This window comes from Nilaparvata lugens, chromosome X, assembly GCF_014356525.2.
Source record: "Nilaparvata lugens isolate BPH chromosome X, ASM1435652v1, whole genome shotgun sequence".
NCBI classification, from domain to species: Eukaryota; Metazoa; Arthropoda; class Insecta; order Hemiptera; family Delphacidae; genus Nilaparvata; species Nilaparvata lugens.
This window is the reverse complement of record NC_052518.1, coordinates 68253630-68272118: the sequence shown is the minus strand read 5'-3', so window position 1 is coordinate 68272118 and position 18489 is coordinate 68253630. Positions and strand designations below refer to the sequence as shown.

Genomic DNA, 18489 nt, shown 5'->3' with positions numbered 1-18489 from the left:
GGAGCTGAAAGACATGTAGGTAGAGAAAATATTTTTCCAGTATTGAATATTCTCCCATTAAGATCAATGTTCTGTTACAAAGTGCTCACTCAATTTTATCAAGCAAGTGGTAACCTGGGCAATACAGTAGATGCACAGGTGCTTAGGCCTGCCACACGCTCCATGGAGAGAGTCAGGTTGCCCTGACCTAGAAGCACTTTTTTCCAGAAGTCGTTCCTGTTTCTTGAGGGTGAATTCCATAATAGTTTGCCAGATGAAATTAAACACTGTGACTCATTCTCTCTATTCAAGAGATCTGTTAAAAAATACATTATGTCATTAACTGAGGATGAAATTGAAAGAATGTATTTTGTAATAATTTGAATCCTTATTCTTATTCTCATCTTTTTCATCCAGTTTGAAAAATAAGGGTGGTAAATGGTAGGCAACTATATTAATTCTTAACTCTTAATTCTTGGGTTGTTCATTCAAAGAGTTTCTGTGCAGTGTATAGAGCTGCATTTGGTTGAGAAAGGAGAAAAAATGTTTCATTATGGTATTTTAATTTTTTCCTTTTTGTGTCATTGAGTGATGTGAAATTTCATTTTGTTTTGTTATTCGATTCATTTTTTTCATTCATTTATTTTATTTCTTATTAATTGAATATTGTCATTGAAAGATTTAATTATAATGTATTAACAGGGATAGTTCAGTTGTTTCTTGATAAGTTAGTTGATTGTTCGGTTTTTTGAATCTATTACTTCTTATTTTAATTTAAATATAATCAGTGTAATATCATTAGTACTGTGCTCCCATATGCGGACAAGCTCCTCGAGCTTTGCATATGTGTATTATTTTTCAGTTGAAAACTTGTTTCTATTTGTATGAAGATGTTTTATGTTATGTATTTTCTTTGACTGAGAATAAACATTTTATTCATTTATTTATTTATTTATTTATAATAATAATAATAGAATTTTGGCTCTACTTGCAAAAGTAACACTTGAGTACCAGTAGTGAGTTCAATTAAAGTAATTATATAATATAATTATAATAATAATGATAATAATAATAATAATAGAATTTTGGCTCTACTGGCAAAAGTAACACTTGAGTACCAGAAGTGAGTTCAATTAAAGTAATTATATAATACTACTCGTATGTTCATGTGCAAGAACAAAAGAGTACAAGTTGAAAAAGTTAAGTTGCTATTAAACATAATCAACAGAAATAGAATGAAGATAATATGAGAATAGAAAGAAAATTGACAACAAAAAAAGAAATCAAGTAATATTGAAATAGATGTTTGCTCTCACCCATTTATCAATTTCATTTTTCAGTTTTTCTGGTGATAAAGAACTGGTAATAAGATGAATTGGGATTCTATTTGCAAAGAATTCCATGTAAAATACTGAAGCTGATGTTTATTGACTGTCAATTTGAAAAAATGATCTATTATATAAATGATTCACTGTTAGGCGTAAATTGTGTTGGTTAGCATTAAACATAAGGCTTTCTATATTTTTATTGATATGGAATATTATGCTCTTGACAAACACTTGCCATATTGTTGGTACAGGTCTTCCAAGGGCTGTCCTGATTATATGCTTTTGCAATACAAATATCCCATTGAAGTGAGTGTCAAAAGTGCCTCCCCAAATTTCAATACCATACTGGAATAGAGAATGTGCATAAGCATGATAGATTGTTCTTATTATGTTTATGTCATTTATTGAATTTATCTTATAAAATACAAATGACAGGTATTTCAATTTTGATACTAGGTAGTTTGAGTGAAAATTATATTTCAAGTGGTTATCAACTAATATCAACGAGTATTTTATAGATTCTACTTTTTCTATTGCTTGGCATATATCAGTGCATGTAAAGGAGTCTACTGTATCGATATGCATCCTTATGGTTAGTTCAGATGGTGGCTCACCCATCCTTGTTGAAGAAAAAGCAGTGTAATTTGTTTTATTTAGGTTTAAATTGAGCATAATGCTCATCAAACCATTCCTTAGCCAATGTCAAGCCTCTATTTGCATTATTATAAACTTCCCTCCATGACAAACTTGTGAAAATCAATGTGGTTTAGATGCATATAGAGGTTTCAGAGGGTTTTTATTTATTATATTCTCATTCAGAACATAAGCATAATTTTTACTCACATCAACAAAATATTGATTAGATATTAAATTTCTGGATCCATACTTGGTTCAATGACTGTTTTCTTCCTTATTTTGAGTATCTAATATTATCCCATGTTTTTTCTGTATTACCTTGGGACAGGAGGAATTTATTTTAAAGTATTCAATTTTAGCAGTTATGATAATATTATTTGATGTATTCCTGTATTCCTTATATTGTTCCTTCAACCTAGCGCCGCAGTGCAGGATGGTTTCTCACAGCTTGGCGTTGTTGTCATTTGAGATGGGTGTCTGGCTTGGAAGTGTTTTGACCACATTGCAGGATGACTAATAACGGTTGCCAGAAGATCAACAGCTGGGTCTTTTTCATTATTTTTTGTGATAGAGAAATTCAGATTACAGATTTGTTCTCAGCGACCCCAAGTTTGGCCTGGAGGCTCAGAATGTCAACAATGTTTTTGAATAATTAATAATCATCATGAAAAGTCATCAATATGGTAGTACACCACGTTTCTGGAAACTTTTTTCTGGTGACTGGAGTTATTATTGATTATAGGTAGCACAAAAATCAAAATAATCGTGAGAAAGAAAACTGCTGATGAATGCGAATAAGACCGTCACACCATTGTTCTATTGTCTCGGCTGCTTGGCTGAGCCTGGCTGGAGGGATCAAATAACCGACTGGATTGATCTTTCGTCTGTCCACCAGGCGGAACTACACCGACCATTTCTGGGTGGAAGATGTTACTGCTCGCATTCCCACCAACGCTGCTATTATTTGCTGTCTCAGTGCCTAGTCCGATTCAGCCAAGCATCCAGCCTGCACTGCGGAGCTAGGTTTAGAGTTGCATTGGAAGGTTGATTCTTCAGTTTTTTGGATATTTTGTCTCTTTTTCTCATGGGTCAGTGCCATGCTAGGAGTAATCCACTTTTTAAGGGGTCTTTTCCTATGTGGTAAATTAATTGTTTCAGTGTGCCTATCTATATAGGAAGTTAGTTCTCAATAAATCTGTTAAATCAATGTTTTTTGAATCACATGACCTTGACCTCGACCTTGACCTCAACCTTGACCATGACCTTGACCTTCACTTTGACCTTGACCTCTACTTTGACCTTGACCTTGACCATGACCATGACCTTGACCATTACCTTGACCTTGACCTTAACCTTGACCTTTGACCCTATGTGAAGTCTGGCACATGTTGACCTTTCACCTTTGACCCCATGGGAAGTCTAGCAAATTTTGTCCCAGAAATGGTAAAACTATACTACTTAGAGGTCGGCATTGTGAGTAATACCATTCATGGTATTCAAAATATCCATTCCTATTTTATTACTATAAGCAATCGACATTATTCTGAAATTTTTATATTCGTGATGAGAATTTATACATCACTAAAAATACTGAATCTCCACATGATATAAAGGTGGTATTCAAATTGACCATTACAACATTTTCAGCAGATTTTTAAAAATCGTCTTATTGAGGTTTTGGACTTATTAACATTTGATCTTTGTATGAAGCACTTTCACTTATATCACAGGCCTACATTACACATAGGCCTATCATTACATTTTTACTGGAGAATCTTATATCTTGTATTGAACAATTGACTGGATTTTTAAATCTAAAATGAGTTAAAAGTAAAAATATCTAAATTATTTATCTACAAGATGCAGAAGTTTAATGTGGTCTGTTTGTCAGCCTGTACATGCTTTATTCCAAACCTTAATGCTTTTTGAAACTACACTTTAGAGTAACAATATTATACTTATGAGCATCTGAATTCACTCTATTTTTAGAAATGGCTATTTATGTATACCAAATGGGGAGCATGTCTTCGGAATCGAAATAATCAGCTATTAGATTTGGACTGGCTTGTTCTGGCTTTCCCAGCGATCACATGTTGCTTTAATAATTATTCTCCCCTCTGAATATTATTTCAAATATTGTACATTAATACATTCAAAAAACGTTTCTAGCTTTAGTAGCTATAAATGATAATCAGAGAAAGATGGTGAGAATATTGTAGGTACAGTCTGTAAAATTTGGTTCACCGTACTTGTGATAAAAAACATGTGTTCTTTATCAAATTATTCTTCAACAAGAAATAAGCTTATACAAATAAGTTTCAGATGAAATTTGTATTCCTTATAATAATTCACTCATTTGTTGGAGCTCCAGGTATTTCAAGTTTTAAGCAATAATCAATAATATAAGATGTAGATATATTGAATAATGTTGAATGAATTCCAGAAATTATCTTTTTCACTTGAGATGTAATCTAGAAAACTTTTGGGAACAGAATTTATTATTCCATGGGCTCAAAAAATTTCATATAGTCTTTGAAGATATCATTGAAATTATTAACAATAGCTAATGATTCATCATTATTTGAACAACCATAAAGCAAATGTCCAGTTTCTAGTATATCGAGTAATTCAAAAATTTCAGATAAAATTGAAAAGTGGAGATTCTCTGTTTTTGTTAATGCAAGATCACTCACCTCATCACCTGTTGAAAATGTAATATTCTTTGCAATCAGATCAAATCCATCAGATGAAATTGACATCAAGAGATGAGATAGTTCCTTGAACTTTGAAAAGCTACAACAATCAATCATATTTTTCAGTTGAATCTATGTACAGGTAAAATGTGATAAGAAACTATCTGAATGAACTTGTATCTACACACTTCTATAAATAGAATTGAGATTCAATGCATGTGAGATCTTTACAGCTCAACTAACAAAGCATTACTGAGCAATTAAACCCAGACATTGCAGGCACAATGGAAATGAAAACAATCAAGTATACTCTAGAAATTTATTTACACAATTCACCACAATTATTCAACACTTCCTCTTCAATTTTTATTAGTTTAGCCACAGACAGTTTATGAGGTCGATAATAGCAAAGATAATCACATATATCATTCAAATTCACTGTGCTCAAAAAAATGTCCCTTAGTTGTTTCACCAGATGATGATTTCCATGAGTTGAATGTTTGATTGCAATTTCACATGCATCATACCAATCAATACACTGTTGTAACCTCATTTCCAATTCAGCTTGCATCCACTTGCACAGGTCCTTGATGAGCGAATGAAGAAACTATACATATGTCAGTACAAATATAGAGAAATTAAATGGGTTTGGTCCATTTCCGCCAATGCAGCATATGTGGGCAGTATGATATCTCAGTGCTTCCATACAATAAACACATTGAATTTCTCATCCGTTATAGAAGAAGCCATATTGTGCAAAGTTTTTCTTTTCTGAATTTGAATGGAATTCACATTTTTTCATGCTAAGCATTCTATTGTTTTCACACATAAAATTTGGAGACAAGTCCATATTTTTCATCATCAAAGAATAATTATAATGATGAGTGGAGTAGAGGGCACATCAAGCATAAGGATGAAATTTATGAATTTCACAGGTGTTATAACACCATGAACTAGTGAAATAGTTGAAATTTTTTTCTCAATTTCATCTGGTAAACAACATACGTTTTTGTGTAGCATTCCAAGAAACTTTGCTTTCTCTGTACCTTTCATCAAGATTTAATCATATCTTTCAAGATAAGATATCAATAATTCATCTGAATAAATAAAATTTTCATCACCCCAGCGTATTTTGTGATAATTGTTCTCTGCCCATGTCGCTTCCTTTTGTAATTTAGCACTCAATTCTGACTTTGCAAATGGCAACTTGGAATGCAACACAGCAGAGCTATTCACTTGATAAACAATAGCAAACTTTTTCATGATAATTTGATTAGAATTTCCCTTGAACCAATGCATGTCAACTGTTGTGAATTTTTTACAGGAGACAGTTTCTTTCTCCTGCTTGATGACGTCTGTTTTGTCCTCCTTCCTCCTCCTCCTTTGTCCTCTGTTCTCTACCTCCTCCACCTCCTCCTTTGTCCTCTTTTGTCCTCTGTTCTCCTCCTGTGGTTTAGGTATACTACATCTTTAGTCATAGTAGATGCACTCTTCCTCTGTATCAAGATCACACTGTATCCTGATAGACCGTGTTTTCTTCTCAGAATTAGAAGACATTGTAGCTGCTAACTGATCAAAGCTAAAACCTCAAAAGAGTAAAATTTGGAAAATGCAGTACTTATATAGTTTGCACTCTATTGACAAATTACTGAACTTCCTTCAACATAAAGGAAGAGGAGTGTACTCCATGATACAATCGCTGATTAAAACGCAAGAAGTGGAAGTATTCACAGGTACAGCTTCCTTAATTTCCATATCTATTCAGATATCCATGGAGGATTTCAAATGAGAAGATTGGTGTGAACAGTCGATTACAATCACAATTAGGGGTGTTTTAGTACAAAATGTATTGAAATCAATCTCTGTTCCAAGCTCACTATTGATACTATGGTTATAGTATGCAGGCACAAAATCCAAAAACATACGGTACATCAATTGTTGTTTACCAAGAAGGTCTTCATAAGAAAAATAGTCAGAGTTCAAGTAGACCTTTACATTCTGAAGATTACAACTATCAAATTCCGAGATTTATCAATTTTATTCTTCCGATCTGTCTGAAATGCTAAAACAACATACTTTGGTGTTTCGAGATGGGATGCAGTTTTTACTGCCCAAGAATGAACAGTGCTATTTTGTGAATTTCGTAATTCCAAAATCTCCCAATGACAAAAGCTTAGCTTCAGCTGTGTATCAGCATCGAGCAATCTCAAAAATTTCAACCTCACATGATCTTCTAAAGTAATATAGGGAATTCTCCATTGAAGCTTTGTTATTTTTTCATTAACATTTGTTTCTTCTGTAGACTTGATGCAATTTAGATCTATTGGTGATCTTAATAAGACAAGTTCTTGTTTCAAGTTTGAAATTATTCTTTGAAAGTCTTCAAAAAATGCTAAAACTAATTCAAGAGGCACGCAGAATGTAAACTTATTATCTTTTAGTGTATATCCGGTATAGTGACTGAATGGTAAAGTATAGTTTCCTTTCTCTGCAATAAAGTGCTTATCATCAAATGGGCTTAAACAGACCTTTGCACATTCAATTCGATGCATGTTATGATTGAATGATCTCAACATATTACATTTCTCTATATGTTGGCACCTTTCAATCAAACATTTCTTATACAAGTCAAAACTAAGTTTTCTATCTTTTACATGTGTCTTCACACCTCTTGCTAGACATGATTATATTGTGTACATATCCTGTCCTGAAAAATTTGCAGTGACTTCTCTCCCACCAATAGAATGATTTTATAATGATACACCCCTCTCCCACAAAGAATATGAGCACACACAAAGAGTGTTCTCAACATTCAAGTTGAAATCTCTTGGTGAGTATGAGACAACTTGAATTGAATGCTCACTCTTTCATTCCTCATTTAGTCATAGAGAAGTGTGAACTAGCATGTGGTATGTGTCTGGAAGTTCAATGGCTGAGTGCATGTATGTGTGTCACCTAGAAACACTTCATTAGTGACTGAACAAGAGACATGAATGGTACATACAAATAGCTCATTCTGTTTGTATATCTCACTCTCTCAACATGAGCAAACAACCCATTGTGAATTTTGATAAGATAATTACACAAGAGGACAAGCCTGCATGGTGTAAGAATGGTGCATCGATTCCTCATAATACTAGAATTCTCATCATTGGTCCATCTGTAAAAACAAATTTATTGTTAAACTTGATCTTTTCCAAAAGTGGATTGAGATTTAAACATATTTATTTTAATACTAAAAGTCAATATCAAGATGAGTACTTGTTTTTAAGAAAAGTTTTTTCAAAAATTAAAGTTATTGAATTTCATGTGAATGATATCCCTGATAACATTGCACACCCAAACAAAATACCACAATATTCTCTAGTTATATTTGACAATTTACAACTTAGTCACATACCCCAAATAAGGGATCATTTAACTATGGGTAAACAGCATAATATCGATACAGCATATTTAATTCAAAGTTATGGTGCTACACAAAAGCATTTCACCAGAGATAATGCAAATATGATTGTTATATTCAAAATTGACCAATTATCTCTCAAATTAATACATATAGACTATGTGGGTGAGGATATTTGCTTCAGAGATATCAGTAAAATGTATTCAAATGTGTGAAATTCTAACCTGCATAGTTTTCTCACTATTATGACTGAATGTGTAGCTAATAAAGGCAAATATAGGCCAGGTCTGGATAACTTTATTGATATTCAGTAGAGAGTGAGTAGCAGTGAAAAGCAAAATGCTAGTGTTTCCCTAATCGATAAGATTAAGAAATTGAGGAAAGTTATAAGAGACAAACATAGAAGCATTGTGAATTTTAGAAAGCAATCTGACAATTACAGAAATTAACTTTCCAAACCGATTATCACACCTCTAGTTGAAATGGGAAAAACTATATCTGCTCACCAATCCGATCAGAGTTTTATACCAAAAAGGAGGAAAATGATGAATAAGAAGAAGAAGAAAAGGAAGAAAGTATGGATGTAGGAGAGGAAGAAGAAGGAGAAAAACATGATGATAATAGTGAAACAACAGAAGTTGCATCATCATCAGCAGCTGAGAAAGATCCAAGCATAAACAATTCAAGTATATTTAATTCAACTAGACTTGAGAGTGATACATCCAGCAAAATTAAGAGAATAATGAATCAAGTGCTTGGACAATATTTGTATACATTTCATACGGAAAAATTGGATAACTCAATTCCTTATGGAATTTCCTATGATTCTAACCAGAGAATATATTATATGGGAGAGTATAATGTTAGCTTTGATAACTACTCCTTTTATATTGATAACCAAAAATTCTGAATCACACATGGTCTATTAGAACTGTTAATAGCCCAAAGACCGAATTCATATATCTTTGATGCAATAGACCTAAATAAATACAAGAAAATTTTATCAATAACGAAAGTTTATTTGGATAGACATGAATATGTGAAATGTAACAGTGGTGTAAAGTCTCACTTAATTCAAATGATATTTCCTGTTAAAAAAGCAAGTAAGAAGGGGTCAGGGTTATTGAAATTTGCAAAAAATACTTCTAGCAGTATAATTTATAAATATTATGGCAACTATGATAAATTGGTTCACAGACTTCATTTTTTAAAATCAAAACTTGCTGGGCACTCGAGTCATGATGTTGAGATTGCATCAATTATAGAAGAATTACATGAAGATGAAATTATTGTTTAGTTGAGCAATGAGTGTGCACAGATTTGGACGTGAAAGCGAATCAGTTGCACCGAAGAAAGCGATTGTATGGAATGAACCAGATCTTGACAGTTTTTGTGGGAGAATAATCCAGGCAATTAACCCTCAATTACACACATAGCGGCATAGCGTACTGCACTTCTGCATATTCATTCTTTTAAGGTGGCTTCAATAGCTACCATTTTCCAGTGCTTCCACGTTTTCCTTTATCATACCTTTCCGTAGTAGATGACAGTGTTGGTGGGAGTCTGGAGACATTTCTTCGGTGTGCAGCTGACTCTTGAAGTGGGAAGACCTTATTTTTAAGATAAATCAACTTCACAATTGCACCCAATAATCTTTTCTTTTCATTATATTATCCTTTTTAAATGTTATTTTCCTTTAATGCTGAAGTTGATAACCACTTCTCCTTAAATATTAATATTATTATTTTGTATTTTCATAGAAGCTTGTTTTCTCTGCTAAACCAACAATTATATTCTACCAATATACAATTTTCTCAATTTCTATTTGAATGATTATTGTGAATAAATAATATTGTATCAAAAAAGTTTTTCTCATTTTCATCATCCAAGTACAGCTCAAATTCTATGGAATAGGTCTGTGAAAGGTTTGAAAACACACAATTTACATATAGCAGCACCCAGTGCCGCGCGCGTGTAATATCATTAGAAGGCGCCTAGCATGTAGTTGAGGGTTAATCAACAGGGTGTCAGTGAATCTTTGTGTTTGTATTTAGATTCTCAATTATCTAATATAGTAAAGAATATTGGACTGAGCGAGATTGAAAAGGAACACATCTTCAGTACATTACAGTAGTTATCTGACAATATCAATAAGGAAGTTAAAAAGAAATCTATCAATTTGGAGAATTCTTTACATGATCTCAAATCAACAACAGAGATATTTAGATTGCACTTGAATACAATTAACGATAATAAAGTTGACAAGAATTTTCAGGATGAGAGATTAAAAGTTATCTCAGACAAGATTAAAAATTTGGAAGTATTAGATAGAAATTATCTAAATACCAGATTGAAACAGCTTAGCACAGAAATTTTTACTAGAGTTAATGAAACACATTCATTATCAGTTGATAAGGAATATTTGGATAAAACTGCGCAAACATTGAATAACATTGTTTTAACAAAACAAAAGTTTGAAGATCGATTATCCACAATGACTAATACAATAAAGACAAATCTTATGGAGGGGATAGAACAATTTGTTTTGAAAAACGATTTAAATACATTGCTATTTACATTAACCAAAACTTATGTATAAAAAAATGATCTGAGTAGTGAAATGCAAGAATTCATTAACAAAGATGAATTACAAGCCACAGTCAAAACAATTCGTAAGGAAATAAAATCCTTAATAAATAAAAATACTGACGAAGGTGAAGTGACAAGATTACAATGTTTGGCTCCATTTATTGATTATTTATCTTACTTTATTTGTACATAAAATAACCTACCAAATTGTAAGGAAATATGTGAAAGTGAGTTTTCATATGGATTGGATTGAGGCAAAACAGCATAATTTGACAGAAGATCAAGTAGGCGATTCAATCACCAAAGAAATGGGTCTCAGTATCTACGCTAGTGTTCTAAAACCCTCAAGTTAGAATCACTTCAATTTTTAACCGATTTTACTATGCAAGTTGCTTGGAAGAAATCACATGTCATTAAGAAATAGATAGCCACATTCTATTTCACTGTGAGAGAGTGTTGTCTACTCCACAACCATTAATCCAATTGTAATGGATTTTCCAAGGTGAAACAAGATTGTGAAAAGCATGCTAATGCTCGAGTGTGAGATGAATAAGAGCAGAGAAGCATTTGTCCTTGTAAGGTGTCTGAAGTAAAATTTTAAAACATGCTAATGCTCGAGAGAGAGATGAATTAGAGCAGAGAAGCATTCATCCTTGTAAGGTCTCTGAACTAAGATTTTAAAATGTGCTAATGGGCTAGTGAGAGGAGAATTGGTGCATAATGATATCACCCAAGGTTGCTCTCAGTACACATACATATGAATGGAATTAGTGCATCACTATATATAGAAGCTGGTACATAGTGTAGAGTGATCAGTCAGAGCAACAACAGTGTAATGACACACTTTGATATGTCATCTTTTAATGAACTTTCATTGGAGATATATCCCATTAAAGCATCACATAATGTTTTTCAGTTTGATTGGTTCTATGTTAAGAATGTAAGATTTGGTGAGGATGATTTAATTTATATCAATATAGATTCAGAAGACAACTTTGAATTCACTATTATTCTTCCAAAAGAATATTCAGCTGTGCTGAATGCACTCAACATAAAGAGTTTTAAAAGCAAAAGATGGGATTTGATTGTTACTGCTGGTCGTGTATTCTTGAAAGCATGGTAAAATCCCCCTCAGTGATATATGCCTAATTTATAACTAATGTGTGTGTATATTTGGATATGCTTGTTCATTCTATATATATATATATATATATATATTATATATATATATATATATATATATATATATATATATATATATATATGCATTAGTTATGATTGGGGTAACACTTAAAATATAATGTCCGCTGCCTGTACAGCCCACAATTCTACATGTACTTGACAACGTTGTCAACTACATATAGAATTCAACTGTCAGATGGAAAGCAGGCTATTAAAAAATAGGAGCTCGGTAAAAATCTGAGAGTTAGAAGAAAGATGTTTCAGTTGAATATGTCAGTAAGATGAGATTTTTGTTTCACTTAAATCTAGGTGTTAGACAAAGATGTTCCAGTTAAATCTAACAGTGAGATGAGATGTTTATTTCACTTAAGTCTGACAGTTAGACAAAGATGTTTCAGTTAAATCTGACAGTGAGTTGAGATGTTTGTTTCACTTAAATCTGGCAGTAGTAGACTGTCTCTCTCTCTCTCTCTCTCACCTTTCACTCTGTCTCTGCTATTAATCATCAAATAGACCGTGACTATCTATAAATGGAATTGAGCATGACTATCTATAAATGAAATAGAGCATGACAGAGAGAGAGTGAGAGAGAGAGAGAGAAAGAGAGCATTATCATTATCATCATCTTCTTCTTCATGTAAGAGAGAGAGAGAGGTTCATTCTAAGGGGCGGGGGTGGGAGAGAGGTTCTTCTCCTTCTAAGAGGTGGGGGAGGAGGTTCGGCAAGAGTGGGGGTGGTGGGGGGTACACAGGATAGGTATGGGTGTGAGTGGAGGGGGGGGGGGGTAAAAGTGGTGAAAAAATCTCGCAAAATCAGTAAATACAAGCTACTAGGTTTTATTATTATTATTTTATAATTATTAGTATAAATACTATTATAACTTCATAGATTGTCTTTGTCACTATGTCAAGGAGGAAGACATCAGGCGTTGTGGCTCTAAGAAGCTCTGGTGGTGGAGAATAAGTAATTCCAATACACTCAGCACCTTCTATTCCCAACAACAGACTCAATTTCCCCTGAAGCATAAGGCAGGACTGGTGTTTTGTCAATACAATATGATTGTCAAAGATGGTGATAGAGCACTTGTGGAGCAGGATTATGTCTATGGATGAAGTCGACAGCTGTATGAACAGAGCACGAAGATAAGATATGCATGATTGTCTCTGGTGCTCTATGACACACTCTGCAAGTGATATCTGGCACTTCCATGTGCATTACTCTGCTATGATATGACAAGGTGTTGATGGCATCATCTTGGCATGCCAGTATGAAACCCTAAGTCTCAGATTTCAGGGCTGCTGACTCAATAGAAGCAAAAGTCGGCGTTTTGGACAAGCCCTGCTCCTAGATATACCTATGGGAGACACCATGCAAGGACTTGTCCTTATGCTGCTGCAAAAGAAGTCTGGACTCAGCAGTCTTTACTCTAGCCCTCAGTTGACTGGGATGTTCGCCTAAAAAACCCTTCCTCCATCTCAGTGTAAAAATCGAGACCAAGGGTATCTGTCTCATGCTGTGCTGTCTTATTTAGGAAGGACCCCAATCTTGCAACTTCATGACCATGAACCAGTTGCATCAGCAGGTCGAAGAGTCTTTATATGCTGCAAGCAAACCGTATGGCCACCCTGTTGTGCAGATTCTCCAAACCAAGTGAACCTCTGCCTCCCTCATACCTTGGCAGGTATATTCTGTCAACAGAAGAGTGGGAATGTAGACTCCTCTTCATGTGCATCCTTTCCTGGGTCTCCCTGTCCAGGTCCTGGAGCTAATTTCTGTTTCACTCGACCATTCGAAATGAGTAGATAAGAACTGGCACAGCAAGCACGTTTGTGGCTTAAACTTTGTTCTCTCCTGATAACTCAGATGATTCCTTTTTTTGTGTAAACACTCTGCCTGCTTTCAAGAAGTCAATCGCACTCTGAAATCTAGATGCCTGGTATCTGGCTATTAAATTATTCTCTGAAGCTGTTCTATTTTTGCTTTGACATTGAAGCCATATCTTTGGCCTTGGGCCCAAGGTTGGTGCTGTTCCTCCTAGCACATGTATCTGTATTCAAATGAAGTTCAAATATTCTGGGTCTAGGCAGATCTAATACATGATCTCCTGGTGGTATTAGTTTCTCGTCTCCAACATCTAGTATTACTGCTGTATAACCACTTTTCCATAAGTAGGATACGCATTCTCTCAGTTCTTTAGCAGCGAATTGCAGGTCTGGGTGCTTTTGCAACCAGCATCTTTGGAAACGTGCCATATATCCTATTTTTTTAGGAGAACTACCCTCCTGACATATAAGCAGGTTGCAAAGGTCAACTGTCCACTCAAAACATTGTTGGTGCTCCTGATTTAATCTGGGTTGGGATCCTATCCTGGTCACTCCACCTGATCCCTGACTGCTATCTGACTGCAGCTGAAGGTCAGAGGCCCTTCTTCTGTACATGTTACTTGTAACCAGTGGCGGCTCGTGCAAATACTAATGGGGGGTTCACATTTAACATGAGCAACAAGATCTAGATCTTTAATAATTTGTTAAACCCCATGTTTCAAGTGAATTTTGTTCGTTTCACGTAGTAGAATGTAATTTTTTATTCCTAGAAGAGTACTAGGCCTATCATATTATTACGTAGGTAACAAAATATTCTAATGGGTTGTATTATATTAAGTACCTATATAATAATTTGGATTTTCGTTTAATAATAATAAGTATTTAGATATACTCAGGATTCTCAACCTAGAAGATGTACTCCCATACTCCCATTGAATAATTCATGTACAAATCATAAATTATACAGAAAACAGCAATAATTTTTCCTCGATGTAAGATAATTTCCAATCAAAGAAATAAGGATTAACATGCTTTTAGAGACTTTGTTAACACTCACCCTCCTTCTAGTTGGCATTTACAGAGCATTTTTTGAAAATAAAATCCATCCTCCTCTCCTTCCTTGCTGCGAAAACATCAATCACCTTCTCATTGAAGTTAATGATATTTGCTATCATTTCCTTCTCAATAGTCAGCATTGCTAATGCTGATAGCCTGTCCTGGTTCATTGTGGAGCGCAAAAACGTCTTGATTCGTTTTAGTGTAGAAAAACACCTCTCAGCTTCAGCTGTTGTCATTGGGATGGTTGAAATTATCAACAAAAGTTTATAGGTTTCGGAAAATGACGAAGTTAAGTTATTTTCAATGAAAAATTGTAGCAAACTGACAGCACCAAGCAAATTTCTGAAGTCTACTCTTCTAAAAATTATTTCAAGTTCTGTTTTTAGGCGATTTTTCTCAAGAAATGAGTAAACCTTAACAGTATCTTCAAGCAAGGTATCTGGGAAATCCTTATTGAAATGTTCAAATTTTTGTGAGTCCAATAAACAGATTGCTGAATAGAATGTTGTGAATGGGAACCGGGTTTTGATTTGAGTGGTGATGATGTCACAGGTTTCCTTGGCAGCCACTGTTCTACTGAGGTAGGTGTCCTCTTCGCGCCTTGAACGTTTGGGCACACTTCCTGCACAGTCTGCTACCATCTCCATCAAATCATTCATTTTAGTTCTTTCCTCTTCAACAGCTTTGATAAAATGTTCAACATTTGATTTGATTTTCATAGCATCTGTCTTAACTGTTTGCAGCTGATTATATAAAATGTCAACATGAGGCATTAGCCTGTGAAAAACCGAGAGCCAAAAAATGAATCCATTATCTTTGAGAAGACGAGCTGCACCTGCTTTTATAATACTAGAAGGTTGTTTTGATGTGGATTGAATCTCCTCCATACACTCGATTAGCTCTTCTCTATATTCAAAAACTGTATTCACAGTTCTACTTTTAAAATTCCACCTTGTTGCTGACGCCCTAGGTACACGTTTGCCGACTACTCTGTCTAAAACATCCATTCTTTGAGGAGAATTTGAAAAAAAATTAGTACAGAGAAAAAAAATTCTTACATCTTGATTTTGACTCGCTGCTTGTGCTACAATAAAATTGAGTTGATGTGCATAGCAATGCACAAAAAAAGCATGCTTATAGGTTTGTTGCACAATTGTCTGCACACCAGCATGTTGTCCACTCATCACATTCGCACCATCATAACTTTGAGAAATGAGTTTTTCTGGAATTGTTATGACAGTATCCAAACTTGAAAAAATAAATTTTGCAATCGATTGTGAATCATGACCCTCAGGATTATCGAACTTCCAAAATCTCTCTACTGGTTGACCATTTGATAAAATATACCGAAAAACTAAAACTAACTGAAATGCAGACAAAATGTCAGTTGTCTCATCTGCTATTAGAGAAACATATTGAGCATTTTTAATCTCCTGTTTGATATTTTCTTGGCACACAGAAAGCATGCAGTCCAGCAATTCATTTTGAATGTCTTTGGAGGTGCCTTTGAAAACTGTAGCACTATTTAAATGTTCTTTCAAAGCCGAATCAAGCTCTGCAGTAAAATTCACAAGGCCTTTGAAAATTCCCGGATTTAAAGCATTGTCGTCCTCTCGATGACCCCTAAGAGCTAACTCAAATGCACCACAAAATTTAATGCAGTCTATAAGTTTGGAAAGCACATACCTATTTTTGGTGACTTGCTCATTATGTTTTCTGATGCTCAAACGATAAGCACTATCAAGCTGTTGACGAACATCAATTTTACCAAGTAAATTGAAATCCAATGAAGCACTAATATGCGCATGTGAGTTTTCATGCTTTTTAATTTTTTGAGTCAAATGAGCTAAATCACACACACCATTCTTAATCCATGCTGGATCGCCTTTTTCGCGAGCAAACAACAAGCACAGAAAACAATAAAGTTTGTTAGTTTCTTCACAACCACACAGCCAAGATGTCTTTTCATATTGTTGGTCTTTGAAATCTCTCTTGTATGTCCTGGATTTCGATGTAGAAGTCTGATGTATATCAATTGTCGGTGTAGGCCTACCACTTTCCTTAATCAATATTTTTTCCTCGATTGATAAATTAGAGAACACTATCTCTTTTAAATAGCTAACTGAAACCTTTCTTGAACCCTCCATTCTCACTTTTCAAAACACAAGAAAGAAGAAACAAGAATTAACCTCAAAATCGACAACACATGTAGCGCGAACGCGAAACTGCAAACAGTAAACAAAGTAGTAGCCAGTGCCAGCTAGAACAGTTCATAAGTGGAAACGGCTCTAGAAGGCAATGGCGCCAATGCAAAGCACACTATCACAGCTATGAGCTGCTTGGAAAGCAGCTCACTGTAAAGCTAATGTAAATAGTCTCCCACCCCCCACGGGGAGGGAATTGAACTCGCCCAGCTACCATTTGAACCCATACTAACGCTTGGAGCAGTGATCCTGCTTGCTGTAGCGCGTAATACAAAAGGTTATCTCAATGCGTGAACCTTGCTTGGTGCGCTCCTTATTGTTTTAATATTACAAGAAATTTGAGTATTACTATTACTTCAATCAATTTTCTATTGATTTGAACTTTAATTTATTGTAGCAATTTCATAGGGGGTTCACGTGCTCTTGTGCTCTCATGGACACGCCGCCACTGCTTGTAACAGCATTATGTCGGAAGTAAAGGTTGTTAAACTCTACTCTCCTACTGTCACAGTTGATGCTTCAGGTGTTCTTCATATCCTCTGAACACTCTTCTACCTGGGACGAAACGGTGTTTGTTGTCAGCCAGTCTACTTCAACTACTTGCTAGGTAACACACCAAACAGAATAAGTTCTGTCATGGGTTTATTATCATTATAATTTTTCATCGGGATGTACTGTGAGATATATCTACATTTAGGTCCCTCCACCAATGAAATCCATAAACAATACTGAACTATGTTACATATCCACATTATTTTTTAATTATTTTGAATCTTTTTGAAGAATGTGATTTGTTTCAGAATCGGAGGAATCTATCCTTTAGCAATGATTTATATATCTGAATTCCTTCCTCGATCATCAAGGGGAAAATTTATGATTTGGCATCTCATATCTTGGTTACTGGGAGGATGCTATATTTTATTATTAGCTCATATATTTCTTCCAAAAACAGGTTCGTGAAAAGTATTCCAGTAATGAATCAACTGTAGTTCCTATGAATTAGAATAAGATTTGCTGAATGTTAGCCTATTGGAATCAGTGCAACAATTTATTTTGATGGACATTGAGAATGTTGCAAAGCTAACAAGGAAACTTTGATTCAGTTTTACCTATAGTATTTAACTTTCCAACTCAGTAATAAAAATGAAACTGAGGGCTTCAATAAACTATCACATATTAAAGGTTCTAGTTGTTTTAAATCAAGTAAACGTAAACATCATCCAAAGTTCTAATGAGCTCTAGCTTGTTTACATTCCAGCTCAAACACACTACTTCGATCAACTCTGACTTAAAATAGCTATTGAGATCTAGAAACACTAATGACAATGTTGAATAGCTTTATTTATTTTCCAAAAAATCAAGTTTTGGTCACTCCAAAATACATGTTCATGAAAATGCATCAAAATGATCAAAACACATCAGTTGATATATGTTTTCAATATAATATGGAAAGGGAACAACATTGATAACAATGGAATGTCGCTCATTCAACTCTTACAACCCTTGTTCCATGATATATTAATGAATCTATGAAATAGATTTGATAGTTTTATCAAGTTGAAATGAAGGACCCGATTTTTAAATGTATTT

The 18489-nt window shown here is 34.4% G+C and overlaps 1 protein-coding gene across 4 annotated transcripts in view; it reads left to right on the top strand.

Moving 5' to 3' along the window:
• Window positions 1–18489, top strand: part of LOC111047282 (synaptic vesicle glycoprotein 2C-like) — a 315600-nt gene that overhangs the window by 140775 nt on the left and 156336 nt on the right. For all 4 annotated transcript variants that reach the window (XM_039441516.1, XM_039441511.1, XM_039441512.1 and 1 more), the window contains exon 5: window positions 17700–17851. In XM_039441516.1, the coding sequence (XP_039297450.1) occupies window positions 17700–17851 (152 nt within the window). The remainder of the gene's footprint in view (window positions 1–17699; window positions 17852–18489) is intronic.